Source organism: Balearica regulorum, chromosome 27 (genome assembly GCF_011004875.1).
Source record: "Balearica regulorum gibbericeps isolate bBalReg1 chromosome 27, bBalReg1.pri, whole genome shotgun sequence".
Taxonomy (NCBI): domain Eukaryota; kingdom Metazoa; phylum Chordata; class Aves; order Gruiformes; family Gruidae; genus Balearica; species Balearica regulorum.
Genome location: NC_046210.1, coordinates 5,950,448 through 5,970,282, shown reverse-complemented (window position 1 = coordinate 5,970,282; position 19,835 = coordinate 5,950,448). Strand labels below are relative to the sequence as shown.

The following is a 19,835-nucleotide window of genomic DNA, read 5'->3' as shown; positions in this document are numbered from 1 at the left end:
TGAAGTAGAGTCGCCCTCTGATTGGTGCGGCTTGTCACGTGGGCGTATGGAATGGACCGTTTTCTTTTCAAAAATGGTTTTACAGCGCGTGGGCAACCGTCCGTGATCCCTCCGCGCGCAGGGAGACAAAGAGTCCGCCTGTCCCGGTGAAGCCCTCCTGGCGCCCGGTGGGGCAGCACGCGACCGGCTCTCGTGAGCCGCTTTCCTTCCGTACACCGTTAGCTGTGGCGCCTGGTGGCCGGTGGGCGCAAGGGGTGGGCGAGAGCCGCGGAAGCCGCGGAGTAATACGTAGTAGTGCGCCACGGTTTGAATGCGGGAGGCGGGCACGGGGCTGGCGGCTGTGAGGAAGCGCTGGGCGTGAGGCCGGCGGTGAGGGGGGGGTTCGCGGTAAGGTGGGGCGAGCCGGGCTGGGGGGGTGCTGGGGGCCATTGGTGAGGGGATATAAAGGAGGAAGGTAACGCCGGAAGGGAGTCTGAGGGGGTGCGGTGGGCAAGGGGGGCGTCGGTGAGGGGAGCGGGGCGCGAGTGCTGAGGGGATTGAGGGGCCTGGGCGGGGGGGGGCTGCGCCCCGCGAACGGCGGGCGTTGGACACGGATCCTTCGCACAAGGCCGTCTCGTTTGTGTGACCGGGTCGATGTAGGCGTGGACTTCTAGTGTGGGCTTCAAAAACAACAAAACAAGTAAAAAAGTTGCGCACGCGGTGTTTTAACAGCCTAATTCGTGTTGCGCAAAATACAGAAAAATGCATATTTCTGTGGAAACAAAGTTCCAGACTGACATTATTGACTCTTATGGGGTTAACTTAAAATCCAAGAGACTAAATGCAAAAAATGTTAGCGTCTTAAATTTTCCAGTTAGCATTAAACCACTTGTTGCAACAATTACAGCAAAGCAATCACAGTGTGATTGTGCTTAACATATTTTATACTAACATGAAGGCATAGCCTTGTATTTTCTTACTTGTGACACACTTGTGTTGCAGGTTTATATTGCTGTGCGGTTTTTTTAATAGCGCTAGCCTTTTGTGTCCTTTTGGTGTAGCTTTCTGGAGATACTACTGTCCCTTTCCACCACACTGTTAAACACCTTGTTCCAGGAAAAACCCAAATTTGGTAGAAGTTTGAGAATGGTAGCAAACTCTTGCTCTTGCCCAATACCTGTTAAACCCTCTTTTTCTTTTTGATAGATGTCTGTAATTACAGGAGAGCAAAGGCTGACTAAAAATAAAACAGTAACAATGCACAGACGATCTAAGAATATAAATGCTCCCCTGGAAGTTAAAGAAACTGAGAGTAGATACACTGAAGAGAAGGAAGAGGCCTTTTTCCCTGATCTGTCAAAAGACCAGAAGATTTGCAAAGTGACTAAATCAAAAGTCACGAAGGCATCCAAGGAGAATTTAAGTGATGGGAACCAGGCACAGTTGCAAAAATGCACCCTGAAACACACCAAACACCTCAAGAATGACTCATACCATGACAAGAAGGATGTTTTTAGCTGCCAGTTTGCTGAATGCTTTTGTGATACACTAAAAGGGGATATGGTTGGTGAACTGACCTTGCCTTTGAACAGTAAGGAAAATTTTTCAAGAAGCAGACTTGTTTCCTTGGGGGATGAATGCTACTTGACACCTAGTAGGGACAAAGCAGAAGAAAAATCCAATTGTGGAGTATCAGAGGAACAGAGGAAAAAACCTGTTGATTTTGCAACTGTAACAATTGCTGAATTTGGGATTACTCAAGAAAGTTTTACTAAACGATCTATAGGTAAGGCTGGAGAGACTAATGACTGTTGTCCTCCTCAGAGGGGACATCTGGAGGTCATCTAGTCCAACCTCTTAGCAAAAGCTTCAATTCGGGTCAGGTTCAGGTTGTCTGGCTGAGCTTGAATATGCCCAAGGATAGGACTGTGATATGTCGCTTTAATTCCCTACTTAACTTTTTTCTGTCCAGTGGATTAGGTGTCAGTGGGTTTCACAAGGGAGTAGTAAGAGAAATTCTGCAAGTATCGGTAGACGGTTGCTTAACTAGCAATTGAACAAGTAAAGAATGACAGGTCCTCACTTGGTATATAGCCTAGTTAAATATTGCTTTTAGGTAGTTAATTTTTTTGCTCAAAGGTTTCTTGAGCTGAGCAGCTAATTTCTGATGTTTTCAAAAATGGCATACATCACTCTTAAAAAAAATCAGTATTTTAAAGCTGTAGGTATTCTTAAAAAAAAAAAGTTTGGTTTTTTTCCCCCCTCCCCTCTCCTGTCCCCGTTTCAGGGAAGTCTTCAACTTCATTAAAATTTAGACGAAGATCAGCAATTGGAGTACGAGGGTCACCAGAAAATAACACCCTTATTCGATACCTTGCTGAACAGAGAAGCAACAGGCAAAAAGAAGCTTTTATGCAGGTGAGAGTCTTTCTCAAGTATCTAATGTGTCAGTTTAGTTCCCCCCAGGAATCGACATGTACTGGCAGAAAGAGAAGGCAAGTCTCAGGAAGAAGCCAGTAGAAGGAATAACCATGGCCTTAATGTTGTTGTCTTCCCGTGGACACCTTGCTTTAGAATAAGGGGATGTTTGAGGTTTTGTTTGGTTAGGTTCTGGAGTCTTTTCTCCATGTCTAGCTTGCTCATATATTTTATTTTTTGTTTACCATAACCTTTACTTTCCTGCATTTGCCATGCTTGATTTTTGCCAATTAAAGTGTTGGTAGTTCAAAGTGAAGTAAATACTAGCAATAAGTGACGTGGTTTTTAACCAGACTTGTTCTTAACTCAAACTAGCATAGGCTGTCAGAAACCAAATGCTGGTTATGGCCTAGAGGGACAGATTATGAGAGGCAGTAAAGCTTAACAGATTTCTTGATACAGTTCCTTTTTTGCATATTTTTACCACGCAACTAAAATTGCAGCCATGTGAAATACAAGATTTGCTACTTCTCTGAGTTTGGTTTATGCCAAAGTACAAATACAAAGTAATAAAGCCCATGTCATCTTGGAAAAAAAAAGTCTCACAAGGTTAAATTTGTTTTAGCAGGTTAGTCCATTTAAACATGAAAATGTCAGGTCATTGAAGGACAAGATAGATGCCTTTCAAACATCTTTTAAATCAGTACAAGAAGCTGAAGGGGAGACTGGCTTCTCTGGACTGTCACAAGTGGATGATGTTTCCCAGGAAGCAGGCTGTTGTAAGTTGATTATATTTCTGGTCAATGATTTATCTTAAACATTAGATTTTCCTTTAGGCCAAGAAGTACAAACCTACAAACACTTAATATAAACCAAAACATATCTTCCTTTATAAGGATGGGCACAGGGGTGTTTGTGTTTGGTTTGAGGGTTTTTTTTGTTTGTTTAAACCGAGTTGTTTCTTAGAATAACCCCTGAAGAAAAATGAAGGCTAGTATTTTTTGTGACTGTTTTCTTAGTTTTACTTTCTAGGTTTATACCCTTTAATTTACTTTTCACTATGTATTAGTGTTTTCACTCTTTTTCCATGAAACTGAGAATGGTTTTTATGACAACTAGTTTTAGCTGTTGTAACTGTTGCCTCCCTTGATCATGATGTGCAGACTTTTGTTTAATAACTTTTAAGTGCAGTAATTTTAGAAATCAAATCACATTACTGTGGTGTTAACATCCTTATTTCTTAATGAAAACAGTAAGTATTGCAAAAGCAAGTCAGGGCAGTACTGTGGTAATGGTGAGAAGATGATAGGGTAAAACAAGCTACAGTGCTTTACTTTTCTGGTATTCTGGTATACATCTCTGGTCTTAATAACACTTATACAACAACAATAACTTGCTTTGTTTTGAAGATTTGGTGACGTTATTTTCAAAGTAGAACTAAACAATGCATGTGCTTTCTTTTTCCTGACTAGAAAATTACCTAGTGCTTTGAGTCTTGCCATCCTTTTGGTGAAGAAACCAAAGGGCATTCAATGAAAAATCTGAAGTTTGTCTTTGTGGTTTGTTGTTTGGTTTTTGTTTTGTTTTTAATTGATGCAGCTCAGAACAAAACACTTTTTACAAAAGAGCAGAACCTGGATCAGTGGAGTGAAAAGTTCATGTCAGACAACAATGAAGCTGAATTGAAAGAAAATTTAAGACAAAATTTAACAAACAGCACTAAGTCTGATAGGAAGGTATGCACCATCTTGTCTTCACACCAAGATGTGACCATCACTGAACCTGCTGCTGCTGTTTCAAAGGTACTCGTACAAGTGTGGGCAATGCACATGGAGAAAAAAGCACAGCAAATCTCCCTTGTAATGATTTTTGTGTCTTATTCTGACAAGTCGAGGGAAGCAAAATCTGGCAGGGACACTGATCCATTTGGACTGACAGTGAATATAGCCTAACCTCAGATACCTGCTGCTGGCTCTTCTGAGGCTGTGCTCAGTTTCCTTTTACAGGCCAATGTTCAATGTGGATGCTATAAACTGTTCTAGTCAATAAGATTATACTTGTTTCTGGTAATCACATGGAAAAGCTTATTTTATTCTATTAATTAAATTTAAATATGCTTTAATTCTTTTGATTCTACAACTGTAACTATGTGGGATGTTACATTCATGGATTTGGCAAATACAGCTGTTCCCAGATGTCAAAACCAACTTTATTGGTCATTTGGATGACTTTGAATGCAATTTTTAATCTTCACCTTACATCTGTTTGGCAGTTATTTGGTATTCCATGCAAAAAAAAAAAAAAGATGTACTCGTATACAGATGGAGGGGTTAATTTCTCTTCTATACAAATATCTCTAGTAATCCTTTTATTAGTGTCGTACCTAAAACCAGCAAAGATGGGGTCCATTTTGCAAGTTGTGTCCTCTGATGCTGCTGGATCTAGCAGCTTCTGCTGTGATAGTGTAACAGTTGTATGGAGGTTAGGAAGAAACCCCCTAAATTAGTGACTAAAATATACAGATTTTTCATTCCATCTTCTTTTCACTTCTGATGTCTAATCCTTTTAAGCATTTAGCCTTCTGTTTTGGGAAAATAAATTCAACCAAAGTATTGGATAATTGGGAGAACTCTGAAATCCTTGTCTATGGATTTAAAAAACTCTGTAGTTCATGTTATTTTAAAAGGCAGCATTTGCAAGTAGTTATACCACCTCCCAGCCCCATCTTTGAATATTGAGATTGGTTTGAAAAACTTCAGGTTCTTTGGTCAGGTAAGTGTCTCCTGTTCTTTTTGGATTAAGAGTTTGGCAACCAGGTGAAAAGTATTTTCTGCTGTATTCAACAACTGTTTATTCAGTTGAGGATTAAGCAGCCTCAGTATTATTCTTCTGCGTTGATTGCAGTTGATACTTGTGATGCTAATAAATAATTACTTGAAGCAACACTTCAAAAAGTAGGTATTACAAATGAGTAATGAGGACAGAGTTAAAACAGATTTATGTCAAGCACTTCACAAAAAACCTCAGCAGCTCATTTTTTTTTATTTCTTTATCATGTTGTGTGGGTGTGTATATAAATAGATGTTATATATATAATCTAGTGCTTTTTTCTCTAGGAATGGGTTTATGAGCAGCGCAGTCCTATGGAGTCGTCGGAGGCTGTTCTAATTAGAGATGTCTTAGAAACAGGCCATGGTAAGAGGATTCATCACTATTATAATCTTTGTTATATTCTTATTAGAAAGTAAAAATACTTAGAGTATTTGTAAAGAAATGTTTCACAAGCAGTCATCCCATGCCTGCCATCTTGTCTTCGATTTCTAATGCAGCAGAAACCTGATATAACCTTGACATAAAGGCTGATGGGGGATCAACAACAACAAGTACTGCAAATCATGATCTGTTGAAGTGCTGCTGCAGAGGAGGCTCAAGTCCTAGTTTAAAAAATTGAATTCAGAGCTCGTTCAGTACAGCGTAGCATTAAATGTGTTTTTACTTAAGCACAGTTCATAAGAAGGAAATAGCTTTTATGAGAGGAGCTGAAGTAGTTCAAAGGTGGAGTTAGGGCCTCGTGGGTGGTATGTTAGCAGTTTGATAGAAAAAACAAGCTCAAACTGAGACACAGGCTGGGAATAATTGTTGAGTTTCCCCTAATTTTGTTAGTCAGGCCATTTGTAGGGAAAAGTATAGTTGAGTAGTTCACACCTATGAAGGAGAGGGGGATATTAATGTACAAAGTCCCTCTCTGTACATTAGAGAATACTTTTTTTCTTCGCAGTTTACATGGATGAGAGAGAAATCCTTATGCAAAATGTTTTTGTCTTCATGCAATGCTCCCTCTTTACTTTTGTATGTTTTGTAAACTTCTCAAAATAGGAAATGTAAAGGTGGCACAATAATAGCAGAAAATTAGAAATGAATGGATTTTTTTGAGATGCTAGGTGATTTTGATGCACAGAATCTTATTGAGATGTGCACCTTTAGAGTTCATGTTGTTAATAGTAACGCCTTCTCAATGTTACTTCAGTCTTTAATGGTCATATCTGTCTATTTGCTCTAAAGATTTCAGTTCTGACCACATGACCAAAGCCATTAGAAGTAATGCTATATCAGATCTAAGCAGAAACGAAGTTAGTTTTGCGGAAGAACTGAGACTGGAAATATTTGATGAAAGCAAGCCACCTATCACACCACTACGAACAGAAAATATTTCATTAAATGAACATATACAGAGTGGCTCCCATCTGCGACCTGTATTGAAGAAAACGCCGATGAAGCAACTAATGGATAGCATGAAGGTTGGTTAACTGACTTACATGGAGGAACTGACACTAAAGATGAACTTGTGCAGTCAGTATTGAACTACCAGAAGTTGAGTCATGGTTAAAGATACTTTTTGACTAATTGACGTGCATGGGGAAATAATTTAATGCTATCAATAGATATCTATTTGCTGTTTGGTCATCGTGGAAGCTTTGTTTGAAGCTTTCATGTTACGAGAAGATCCATATGTATGTTTTGAGTTACTCATTTAGAAAAAAAGTAGGTTTTTTTAAACAAAAGAGGACAGATTATTAAATATTGCTTACAGGAAAAGTTATTTTCACTTTTGATTTGAATGAAAGGACAATATTTTAATTAATGGTATTGAATAGATGATTGTATCACTTGAATTTGATAGGAATACTCAAACGATGCAGTTGACGGAGGAGGTGAATCTCTCACAGTCTCCAATTATGCAAAAACATTTGAAGTGTTGCAAACAGGTGAGATTTTATTTTTTTAAAGAGGTAGAGTGTTATGTGGGATCATAAGGTTTTGCCTCTTTGCTAAATCTGAAGAATGATATGCATTAACCACTGCTGAAGTAGCTCATGTGTGACATCGTACTGCATAAAGTGGAAAATAAGCTTGCAAAGGAGAATAATGTGTATTAAAAAATTAAAAAAATCCCACAGTAAAACTTCGGAAAGTCTCTAAAACCAGAATAGGATCACCTATTTTTCAAGAAATTTAATACTTGTGAACTGAAACTTGTGGAACAGCTAGTCATTTCTAGTATTCTGGGTTTTTTTCTTCCTTAATTGTTGATACTGTAATAAAGCTACACTGAAAATTCTGGCTGAATCCACAGGACAGGTAAAGGTGTATTTTGCTGTTTGGTTCCGTGAGGAATTTTAAAGAGAATGTTAAGACCCATTAAAAAAAACTTGAAAAGTTGCTGCTCTATGAAAGTTCCAAGTTCACTAAGCAGTCTATGTATTTTATTACGATAGAGAAAACTGAAAGACATAGCTCTGAAAAGCCAAAGAAGAGAGTTACTTTTGGAGAAGTTCTAAGCCCAGAAATATTTGATGAAACTTTGCCCGCAAATACCCCATTGCGCAAAGGAGCAACGCCGGTCCGTCATCCAGGGTTACAAAGTAATAGTCCTTTTGCAAGGTCAGCTCTCATTGAAGAGCCGTTATCCCAGCCGAACTTCGATGTAAGTTTTTTTTGTTGTTGTTTGTTTGGGTTTTTTTAAGGTATAAAACCAGCCTCTTAGTCTCTGTCAGTGTTTGATTTTTGTTTAATTTTTTTCCCCAGTCTGCTTGGTTTTGAAAAGTAATTGGTAAAATATTGAGTCTGCTTTAAGCTTTAAAATGACATTGAGAACTCTTGCTTTATGAATTCTAAATGGCATTTTGGCCTCTAGAGCTATGTTTAAAGTTGAGTACTGGCACATGAAATCTTTTTTGCCTTGGCTTATTCATATACTTTTAACACGGTATTTCTTTTTACCACATATAGCAGATGAGCTGCCGCATTCTTTAAGGAAAAAAAGTAAAACTGCCTGGCTGTTCCAAACACTAATGGACAAGATAATTTTCAATATATATCTGGTACAGTATATTGCTACAAATTTACCTTTTTTTTTTTGTTTAAAGGAATGTGTTGAGCCTCTTCAAGAGTTAGAGGAGGGTTCTGTTGCTGCAGAAGACCTCCTACCTGTTGAAAATGCAGAAGGTAACCCCAACTTGTGTTTTTGTCATTAGTTAATGCATCTTTCTGTATGTGAAAATTGAGAGATGACACAGGAGTTTTTTGCTTGTTTTTATACAGGGTTATATTTCAATTTTGCTAAATTTAAAAGCTCTTGCTTTCTTTTAAAGGCCCTTGCAGTAGCTGTGGTGTTTACCCATTGTTTACGTTAAGTGGATGTGATTTGACCTTGTGATACTTTTCTGTAAAAGTGGCTGATCTAATTAGACTTACTGCTTTAAGTAATTTGGTTAATATCTTGATTCTGATACTGTAATTTTGATGTTTTTTTAAAATAGTATGTAAGACAACAGCAAAAATTGAAAGGGACTTGTGTGTGTGTATATATCTCTCTATGAAAGCTATGTAAGTGCTAATTATTTTGTTACCAAATCCTCACAAGTTTTGTTTTCCTCTGTTTTGTAAAGCAAGCTCTTCAGTTGTTTGTTGATTTTTTTTATTTTTTTTTTTAATCTTGCCATGTGTGATAGTCCTTTATGCAGAAAACGTTACTCAAGACTAAGATGAGTAAACACTGTGCGTAATGTTAGAAATTGTGTGGATAATTTCCTCAAAATGTGATTAAGTTTTTGGGTTGGAACTGAATCACTATTCTTATTTTCTTCATATTTAATAGCAGAAACTGACAAATGTGGTATGATAACAACTTGTTCTTCTACTAAAAGGAAGGTAAGTTTCTTCAGTGATGGTGTTTGTTTTCCCTAACTTCCTTCAGGCAGAATTGTTATCTTTTATACCTCCTGATGCTTTAAGAATTTTTACAGACACAGTTATGAGGATTGTATATATCCAGGTATATGGAAGTATCTCATGTTAGTGCAGGCAGTTGTCTTAAGGAAATAAGTTTTCCAGTTATTAAAAACATTTTTGGTTGTAGCCTGATACTTAAATGTACTGCTTCTATTGAATTTCCCAGGAACTTTCCCAAATAGTCTTGACAAAATTTAGAAGAGATTTATTCATACATTTCATTCATAGGATCAGAGGCTTCACTGATGGTTATCTAAAAACTTATAATCACAGAAAATTGAGGAAGAGAATAGAAACAAAGTTTTCTGTCTAATTTTTCTATTTGGTTTAATTTCTTTGGGTTATAGGAACATGAGATAGAGGCAAATAAAGTCAAGTTTATTCTGTGACCTGTGATGACTTTCAGCATCACCGAAAATGTGGTTGTGTTTCCAAGTCCAGTGCTAAAGATCTTCAGTCCTGTTAACCTTTTTGTCTGATAGCCATAAGGCAGACAGAGTATCATCCCTGTTTCTTCTGGTAGCTGGAATTTTAAGGTGCATAGAATTTATTGTACAACCATTTCTGTAAGAAGTGCTTTCGGACTTCAGTGTTGTACAGTTCTAGTGTGCTTTATTGGAGGGGGAAAGCAAAAAAAATAAATTGAAAAAGTGATCCATCTTCTCTGAAAGAAATAGCTGAAGATGAAAATTTACTATTTTCTCATTAAAATGCCCTTTTTGAACAAATAGAACTATCTTGTACTGTGTGAGGAGACTAGCTCTATAAATCTGAATCTCCAGCTGTGAGTGTCTAGCTGTTATGACCTCATATGTGAAATAACAGAGACTAATTGCAATGTGATTCGTATGACTGCTGGACTGTGGCGTATTTTAAAAAAAAAGCAAACATATGCATGTGCACATATATATGCGTGCACCCCAACAACTTAAAACTCATGTTCCTCAACAGCGTAGCACCATTTCAGAGGGGGCCAATTTTAGCATCTCAAGAGCCACAAGTACTAAGAATGCTAAAGAGACTAAAAATCCAAGAAAGAACAAGTTTCAAAGACAAAAGAATATAACCACATCTGCTGCCAAAAAGACACAAGTAAGTGACAGCCCACTGCAAGTGGTGATTACTTTTATTTCTCTGTCCAAGTGTCTCATCTTTCTTGTGTGTTTTACGTGATTATTTTGATCTTTGTAGTAAAGATTTTCTAAAAGGTGTTAAGATTCCTGTTGCTGCCCATATTCTATTTTTTATGCCTATCTTGTTTTCCTACGCTTAGTGCCACGCATCTCTTATTGTTTGTTAAGGCCAACTAGCAGGTTTTAAATACTCGTCAGGCAAAAAAGATACTTTATGGAGGTGAAGAGGAGAGTCACTTTTCAGACTTAAGGGACAGAAAATGAGTGTATGGTTCTTCTCTTACCAAGTGTATGCAGTAGTCGTTCTTTGAAGTTGCCCAGTTATATGCTAGTTAAGTATTGTAAAGGTGAGAGACTTCTAAAGGATTTTTGCTTTTATGTATTGGAAGGGAAAGCACACATTCCTTTTCAAACTAAGTATGAGTGAAGAATCTGTAGTTTTGAGCTGAAAGACTAATTTCTTTGACTTCTAAATTTGGTTAAAAGAAGCAAAAAATAAATCTTATGTTTGAAAAATAATTCCCCTTTGCTTTGAGTTTTTAGATTAATTTGTAGATGGCAGAATGAGTGGAACCTTCATTTTAGGGGAAGCAATTGTTACCCATCAAAATCTAGTAATGGTGTCACTTATTTGTTGGAAAATATTGAACAGGATAATTTTGTTTACATTGTGGTCTATTCAGTCTTCTCAATCTTTTCAGAAAACAAAATATACAAGCTATGGGAAGAGAAGAAAGAAAAAAGTAAAAAAATCTTTATATAGGGAAAGAGAAATGGTTTCTAAGAAACCTCTTCTCAGCCCTATCCCTGAAATTCCAGAGGTTTTCTCTTCTGCCTCATCTCCAAACTCATCAAAGGCAAATGCAGTTTTTTCAGGTAATGTGGTTTTTAGTTTTGTTTTGCCTTGCTCTTTCTGTTCCTTCTAATTTTTTTTCAACAGGTTCATAAAAAACCCTGTTGATAGTTATCTTGAGTTCTGTGTATAGGTAAAGATCCCAGTATACACCTTTTACTTTTCATTGCCTCTGTAATAGTAGAGTTCAGATGATCTAACAGATTAATAATCTCAGCTGGATAAATTTAACTCTTGTTGGACTCCAGTGTGAAGCTGACAAAAAAAAAAAAGAAAAAAGCCTCTCTGTACTTTGACTGGATACTGATATTTTCGTAGTCTTTAAAACTGGTAAATCGGGTGTGAATAGTTAAATGATGTGCAGTAGGTTTCTGGTCTTTTTCACACTAGTTATCTGGAATGGTTGTTTAGAAGGTTACTTTTATGCAAGTAAAATACAATAAAGCTTTTGTTGTAATAAGTAAAAAAAGATTTTGTACATTCACAAGTAGAGTGAAGTAACCATGCGTTTCATTCTAATTCAGAGGACGTATTTTTAGATAATACCAAATCCAGCAGCACTTGCAAGGATGTTCAACAGAAGCCAGTGGTTGAAAGAATGACAGCAAAAAACATCCATGCAGTTTGTATGTATTTAAACTCTACGGACCTGGACACTGTGGAAGCTAGCGGCTCCAGTGATACAGTGCTTCAGGTGTCAGATGGTGATCTGAAGTCTGTTTCTGGCATTGATCATCAGGTAACTGATATGCTTAGGGATACTGCTAGGAAATAAATAGTAATTGTGCTTGATGTTGGATCAAAAAAGATGTTTTGGGGGAATTAAAAAACCTAACTCCAAGAGTGATTAAACATTGGAACAGCCCACCTGGAGAGGCCATGGAATCTCCATCCTGGGAAGGTGTTCAGAACTCAGCTGAACAAGGCCTCAAGCAACATAAGTTTGGCCCCACACTGGAGCAGATTCCAACATACCGGATTCTGTGTGTTCGTTGGTTTGGGTGTTTTGAGAATGACTAGACTTGGTGAGGAAAACAGGAGCAGTTATTTAGTTGCCAGCTGTTTGAAACCAGTTTTTTGTGGACTGCCTTTTGCCTGTATATAAAAAAATTTTTTTTTCTTTTCAGTTTTCAAACATTGTGCTAGATGCAAAGTGTGGTTTTGATACATCTGACTGTTTCCAGCAAGGTAAAGAGACTGCATGTGTAAAAGAGGCAAAAGAAAGTGGTTCCTTGATAGAAAATGAGATACTACAAGGAAATGCCCTAAATAAGGGAGAGCAGCTAACCGGGCTAGAATTTCTGGAACGACAGGACACTAGTGTACATGAGGGTGCCCAGAGAACTCAGAGTCCACAAAAAGATTGTGTAAGAGAGAGTCCACCGAGGAGGAGGAGAAGAAGAAGTAGTAGTGCCAGGTATTTTCCTCCTGTTGAAAAACTGGAAATATCTGGAAACAATCTTCCTTCTTTTAATGTGGAAGAAGTCTTATCTGCTCCTCAGGTAAAAGATGACTCCTTAGAGTCCTTTAGAAGAAAGAGCAATAACAGTGGCGAAAAGAGGGTGAGACGCAGCATGAGATTGCGTAAAGATGCCGCAACTGAAGGGCTTGCATGGATTCAAGTACCCAGTGAGATTCAAAAAGACCCTCCCCTCCTAGCTTCTGCTTGCAAAATCAGGAGAACCATATGCTCATCCATCCTTATGGAATCTGAGAATATTCACCATAGAGAACAAAATCTCATCCGGTTTTCAGCACCAGGGAAGGAGAACAGTGACTCTGTTAACCTTGCTGATGGTCCTTGCAAAAGATGGAGGAGGAAAAGCATGGGTGTTTCCACACCCCGAGAAACAAGAACTTGGTCTCAAACCCGCAAAAGGAGCATAACAAATTCTGTACGTAGGAAGGACAAAAGTAACCAAAACCAGTGTGAAGAAGTAGAAATACCCCTTGAAAATAACTCTTAGTGAGGTTTCAGCTACCTCTGATTTTCTAAAGTGAAGGTCAGTATTAGATTCTTATATTTTCTCTCTTGCTGTTTTCTTCTCTCTCCCACTTATATTTCCTTAATTTTTATTTCCTTATTAATTTTCTGGATAACTTAAAACTGATTTTCCTTGTCTTGATGCCAAAAATGCTTGAAGATCAGAACTGTGTGGAAGACCTAGCTTGGCTCAGAGCATTGGTGTGGTAGACAGTCAAGGCAGGTAATCAAGACGGTAAAAAATTTTTCTCCCACAATGAACTGAATTTGACATCACCTCTTCATTGCAGCCTACATCCTTGCTTATGTGTTTTCATACTTCAATGCTGTGTACAGAGCAATAGCAATTAAACACTGCTAATATTATTAAAAAATTCGACAAATGACCAGTTTTCTCTGCAACACCAAGTTTAGTCATTTCAAGAAGGCAAAGAACAATTTTTCTCAGCTGGAAGTATTGCTCCTAGGGGCTAGTGAATTTTGTTGCAAGATATAGCAGTAAGACAATATACAAAATTTAAATAATGTTTATGCATGCATTTGTATGCATATTATCACAGTCTGGGATTTCCTTGTGTTTAGACAAGTGTTTCCAGTTGTGGTATCTGCACAGTAGTGTGGGATTTTTGCCCTTGAAACTTAGTTGGGATTGTTAGACTGGATGTGTCCAGTAGACCATCTTGCTACACTTGCTCTGTTCTCAAATGCACAGTCGATCCATGAAGTTGCTAAATGGAGACATGTCAGCAAACGTGAGTCTCCGCTGTTTTAAATAAAGAGAAACAAATTTGATAGTTCAAAAATATGGTCTGTGGTGACAAGTTACTTTTTAGGCAATTGGGAATTGATACTAATCCACATTTTGCTGATAGGGCTCTTTCCTTTCTTTGGAAAAAACAGGATTCAAACTTAAAATTGTGTTATATTTTTGAAGTTTAATTGAAATAGATAAAATGTGAATTTGTCTTTAGTAGTTAAACCATGATGTTGTGAAGTACGCCCTTTCAGCTACAATTGCTTGACGTCTTGATGTTTCCAATGTGCTTGATCATCCCTTATAAATCACTTTTGAAATCTACATGAATTTTCTTCTAGATTTCAAAAATATCCTAAAACCCCCCTTGATTCTCTGCAAATAAGAAAGAAAGCACTTCTGGCTTGAAGGGGAGGAGTAGAAGGCAGGGAAGCTGTTACCATCTTCTGAAAAGACTTGCTTTACCTGCTGGGCACAAGTAGGGGTGGAGTTCCTATAAGTAAGACTAAATTTTGTGTTAGAGTTAATGAATTCTGCTTCTCTGGTGTGAAGGTTGCTCATTTTAAAACAACAAAAAAACCCCCCCATAAAACCGCCACCAAAACAACTTTTAAATCGTTATTGTATATAACATTAATTTTTAAAAATTAAATTGGCTAAAGTGAGACATTCATCATACAATAAAGCTGTACTTCATTTCTGGACACTTCCAATCTTTGGTGTATGTGTACTAAATACAGTGCATATTATTCAGTAGTTGACCTGTCATCTTACTAGTTTTTACCTTTCATTTTTCTAGTTTGAACAATGTAATAAAAAGCGATGACTGTAGGTCATCTGTTTAAACATTTGCTGTTGCTTTCATTTTTCATACAGTTCTGTTTCAGCCCTAGTGAAATACCTGTGCCAGCTTGAAGGAAGTAGCTTTCTGTTGAAAGCGATCTCTTCTGTGACCTTGTTTTTAATGTTATTGATGTGGAATAAAATACTTTTATGTACTTGGCTGCTTTTATAAAGCTTAAAAGCAAACAGAACAGTTTCGTTTTTATGCATGTTTTCCTTTTCTGTACAGACATCACCAGTCTTTCCCAAGACAAGAGCTCCTAAGGCGACTTGAAAGAAACTTCACTACTTAAATGCTGTTCATCTGCTGCTGCTTTAGAAACATTACTGAAGTTATCAAAACAGTCTCCTTGATGTTTTATTTTGGGATTTGCTTTTGTGTCAATGGAAATTTGAGATTTGGAAAGAGAATGGCAGTAGTTACTTGGGTTGAATCTTGTGATACCAGGAGAGGGCAGTCTGACATGAGTTTTTATGGTTGTCACTGAGTTTGAAAATAATACCCTAATGTACAATTCTATGATTCTAAAATCTTTGAAGAGATACTAGCTAAGGTTAACATCTAAAACTCTTTGAGATTAAAATTAATAATAGCTGCTACTTCTAACATTAAAAAAAAATCAAAACAGCGACTGAACTATGCACTAAAATTAATCTGGAGAAGTGAAATGCTTATGCACTGTATTCAGATATGACTCTCTCCATGGAAATCACATTGCATTCTTAAACACAGTAGAGCACTACAGTTGCAGCTGAGGCGTTAGGGTTTACCTAACAGCTTTTAGATATCAAATCTAGTAGTGACTGAAACCTTTGGAGACTGGGTGTCAGATACTGAATACCAGACTTGGAACAGTCTGGTCAAGTAAAGAGCTGTCCTGGAGGTACAGGCAATAAACTAGTATGTATGATACTAGAGGGCTTGATTTAAAACACTGCCTAGAATGTGCTTTTTGTGATGTTGCTGTCCTGTGTATCAGTCACAGCAGCACTAGAAGAGAATTCTCCCTTGAAGTTTCTTGAGTGGATAGGCTAAGTGCACTTTAGATACGGTGTGTAAATAGTCAGAAGAGCAAGGGTAAGGAGAAGAAAACAAAGCTTGCATTTTCCTCCTGGCACAGCTTGCCTGAAAAATGTTGTTAGGAATTATATGTAGATGCTTGATAGCAGTGTTCATGGCTTTCATGAGGGTGAGGTTGGAACCTACAGAGAAATAAAGAGGTTGCAGTTGATGGGGCTTAATCTGGAGAGGATTTGAGAGGAAACGAGTCTTCAATTATGCAGAAGGTTGTTTTAAGTGTGTGTGGGGTAATAATCTGTTCTCCACATCTGCACCGAATGGGACCAGAAATAAAGTGTTTAAATTAGAGAAAAATGTCTCTGTTAAACATTAAGAAAAAGTTCCAGCAGCAGACATAGTTGAGCACCAGAATACGTTGCCTCGGGAAGTTGTGGAATCTCCATCACTGGAGGCTTTTAAGAACAGATTAAACAAATATCTGTCAGGAATGACATATGATCCTTCCTAGGGGTAAGGACAGGGCCTGGATGGCCTCTTGAGGTCTCTTCTGGCTGTGTTTTCTGATTGCTAGAGATTAGGGTTGCAAGAGGTGATTTGGGACTTGCCTAATAGTTAATACTTGAGATAAAATCTGTCATGGAATAGGGACCTGGAGAATTGCTAACACTGGGGGCTGTTTAGCATGGGAAGGAACTGGGGGGAATTTGGGAGAGAGCCCTTCATGCAAGCCTAACAAAATGGTCTTAGTACTTTAAAAATTCAGATCTCGTGTAACTTGCTGCTCTTCCTCAGAAGAGTATCTCTGTAGACTCCTGAAATAGTGTAACCTCCAACTTGGTGGCTGTGCTGTTAGGAAGTGTGACCAGCAGAGTGAACAATGCTGTGCCATTTTCAGATTTGCTTTTCTAAAATTGAGTTAACCTTTGAATGACCAGCAACTTTACTATCCCTAGTCAATCAAGAGAAGAACTTTCTGAAGTGGTCTCTTGTCTTCACTGGCATGTGGAGGTGTAGGAATTAAAATTGATGTATATTATGTGCGAGTGCAGACAGGTCTCAAGAGCCAACATATTTTGAGTTTGTGGTTCTAGTTTTCAGCTGTTAATTGCAGCCCTATCTGGAATAGATTTTAATGGTGTTCTGTCACATTAGGTTAGCTTAGTCACTCTAACACAACCCGCAGTTTTATTTGCAACGAAGTCATTGGATAGAAGAATGCACAAAGTCAGCAGTGTAAAACTGAGTCGTGTTTTAGTTTGATCGGTGAAGCAGCACGATGCAGTATGTTAGAGTGGGGAGTCGGCTGGTGCAGTGTGAAGGCCAGTCTTTGTAGCTTTCTGTTTAAGTCACTGTTTTGACTTTTTTTTTGTGTGCAGTATCGAGCTCCATGTCAGTCTGTGTAGTATAGTGGCATCTAAATCAAAATCTATGGCGTTGGCCAGTCTCTTTCACTTCTAGTTTACTCTCCCTACTCTTCTAAAGGGAGGCTTTTTCTCTGTTTAGAGGTTTCTTATAAAGATTACTTTGTATTTAAAAGCACTTCACTAACATTAAGTGCTGAATTGTATAGACCCTAAATGGCTTCAAGTATGGTAATAGCTATCACTAAGTGTATATTGCTGAGTAATTGCATTTAGCAGATTGCCATGTAATTATCATGCTCTGATCGACATAGAGGACAAGTGGTAGGTCCTAGAAAGGGTGATTATTTTGCCACTGTGTAATTATGATGTCATTAATAAGTAAGAGTAACTACATATCACTTTTGCTTGCACTGTCCTATGAAGTGCAGTCTTGATACATTTTCAGGTAGCCGAATACCTGACAACTAGCAGTAAGGCATATTTCACAGCTGGAATGGTGTTTGCTTAAATTTGCTTAATGTTAGTGAGCTGAAGATACAAAGAACAGCAATACTTATCCTTGAATTCTTCAAAAAGTTTTAAAGGGAAAGTGTTAGTGTTTCCCAGGAACTATTTTATGCCAATATTTTGCCATAATTAAGATGCACATAAGTTACAGAAGTGGAGATGATATGACCAAGTTTTCTCACATGTGAGATAACAGAAGGAAAATAGTTTTCTGAACCTGACGCACATGGTAAGCAGGGAAAAGAAAATAACAAGAATAGTATATGCTTTGCTTTTTGTTAAACTTTAAAATAATCAAATGTAAATAAAGTTTCACCTAGTCTTCACCTTATTTTTTTCTACTTGTTTCTGACTAGTTGGGCAATAGAAGGGGATAGTGGAAGACCTAAGTGTTGCATATAAATTTCACTGTTGTGTGTTCTAGTCTACTTGCTGCTTAGAAATGCACTAAAATGTTTATGCTCTTCCTCACTCTGAATCCTCTAGCACTCTTATAGTTCACTTAGACCTGGAAAGACTTTAGTGATGAACTATGCACAAGGAAGCAAACAGAAAAGCATTGTTAGATCTATCCGTAAGGAAACGGAGAGAGGAGAAAAAGCAAGCCATTGAAGTATGCCAAGTATAGCTTAAGCACACAGGAACAGGAGTGGGCAGTTTTCAAGCTGCTAACAGGCAGGTAAGGAATGGAAATAAATCTAAAACCAAACTGTAAAGCCTAGTTGGGTATTCCTTCAAATTGTACGTTTTTAAAATTAGGAGGTAAACACTGCAAATCAAAATGGTTTAACTTGAAATAAAGTAAGGTCTAATTTCACTGTGTCCCAGTGGAAGAGATGAAGTTGTGCCTGTGACTGATAGACAAGAAGGCTAATGTATTAGTTTTGTAATTAAGTCCTGTAAATTGTGCATAACAGAGCAATTAACTACTTTAACCAAGCTTTGGAGGGGGAAGAAGAAAAACCTGTGTGCACTGGGAATGAGGGCATGGAACATATTCCCTAACTCAAACCTGAAAAACCTGGTGTTAGTCTTGGGTTATTTCCAGTGACCCCTTGACTCCCATCTTCCTGCCCCCTGTGCAGATTTGGAACTGGTCAGCCATTTTTGTTTTTGGAAGGGAGAGGAGACAGATATAATGAATGGCTTTTATTGTGCAATATTTCAAAACCTTTTTGACTGCATTCGGATGGGATGGAAAATGTTCAGCCCTGCGCTGCAGCCAAAATAAACAAAACATATTCCCTAAACCTGGATGTGTGTTTCACTCAAACTGGCAGTAGTTAGAGCTCTACTCTTAAACAAGAATTTAGTTTGACAATTTTTAGGGCTTGTTCAGCTGAATGTAACAGCCAAAGAAAATACTTGGGAAAAAAATTAATAATACACATATTTACAGCTTGCAGGTGGCATTAATTTTTGTGGTTCATAGTATTTAGTTTTAAGAATCCCTGTTAAGTTGGGCTATATTGTAGATTTTTAAAAAATATTCTTAATTGTCTTTTTTTTAATTAGGTTTTTTTATGAGAATAGTTATTCTGAAGGAAAATACATTTTATGTAGCTCCCTGATGGGTGATAAACAGTTGTGATTCAAGGCTTTAAAAGTTTAGGGTCTACCAAGAAACTGAAAATTCTACAAACACAAGACCCAGCAAACTAGCAGTAAAACCTCTTGACAGAAGCCTGCTATGGACTGGCTTCCAACTCCACTAAAGTTGAGTTTAAATACTCTTTATGATGCAGGCTTACTGCTGTGTTTTAGCATTACCCATCCATTCAGTGAAGACCTTGCACTGTGTAACAGAGAGAATTCATGTTGTGCAACATGTTTTACAGTCTGAACAACCATATTTATTAATAATAATAACAACTTTCAGTGTAGTCACCTATGCCCAGAGGCCTCTGACTGCTAACAATGAAGGACTGAAACTAAATTATCAAAGCAGACACCATGCCTGGACACCACGCTCCGAACAAATCTTTTATTCCTCACAGTCCCACCCTAAGAGCAAAAATCCCTTTGAAGAAATAACATGCAAAAGTCTTAATGTTTTCAAGTAGATAAACGAGCCTTATTTTTAAAATCATTATGATTAAATCATTAAAGGTAACGAACAAGGTATCTCAAAGTCTGAAGAGAAGTTGCAAGAAAAAATAGTGATCATTCCTTGAAAGCCCTAATGAT

General features: G+C 37.7%; 1 protein-coding gene across 5 annotated transcripts; it reads left to right on the top strand.

The window, feature by feature from the left end:
• The first annotated feature begins 43 nt into the window (after positions 1-43).
• CDCA2 (cell division cycle associated 2) lies at positions 44-17,979 on the top strand. Of its 5 annotated transcripts, XM_075736655.1 has the most exons (16): positions 315-387; positions 1,186-1,765; positions 2,267-2,397; positions 3,026-3,176; positions 3,997-4,199; positions 5,514-5,592; positions 6,460-6,695; positions 7,079-7,163; positions 7,674-7,882; positions 8,325-8,403; positions 9,056-9,108; positions 10,141-10,281; positions 11,024-11,198; positions 11,700-11,914; positions 12,303-13,178; positions 14,986-17,979. In XM_075736655.1, exons 2-15 carry the CDS (start codon positions 1,186-1,188, stop codon positions 13,140-13,142), a joined length of 3,177 nt encoding a protein of 1,058 aa, XP_075592770.1. In that variant the 5' UTR covers positions 315-387; the 3' UTR covers positions 13,143-13,178; positions 14,986-17,979. The 5 variants fall into 5 exon arrangements, with proteins under 5 accessions (XP_075592771.1, XP_075592768.1, XP_075592767.1 ...); XM_075736656.1 differs by lacking the exons at positions 315-387; positions 14,986-17,979 and adding an exon at positions 44-88 and having other exon boundaries at positions 11,715-11,914; positions 12,303-13,870; XM_075736653.1 differs by lacking the exons at positions 315-387; positions 14,986-17,979 and adding an exon at positions 44-88 and having other exon boundaries at positions 3,023-3,176; positions 11,715-11,914; positions 12,303-13,870.
• The last annotated feature ends 1,856 nt before the right edge of the window (positions 17,980-19,835 follow it).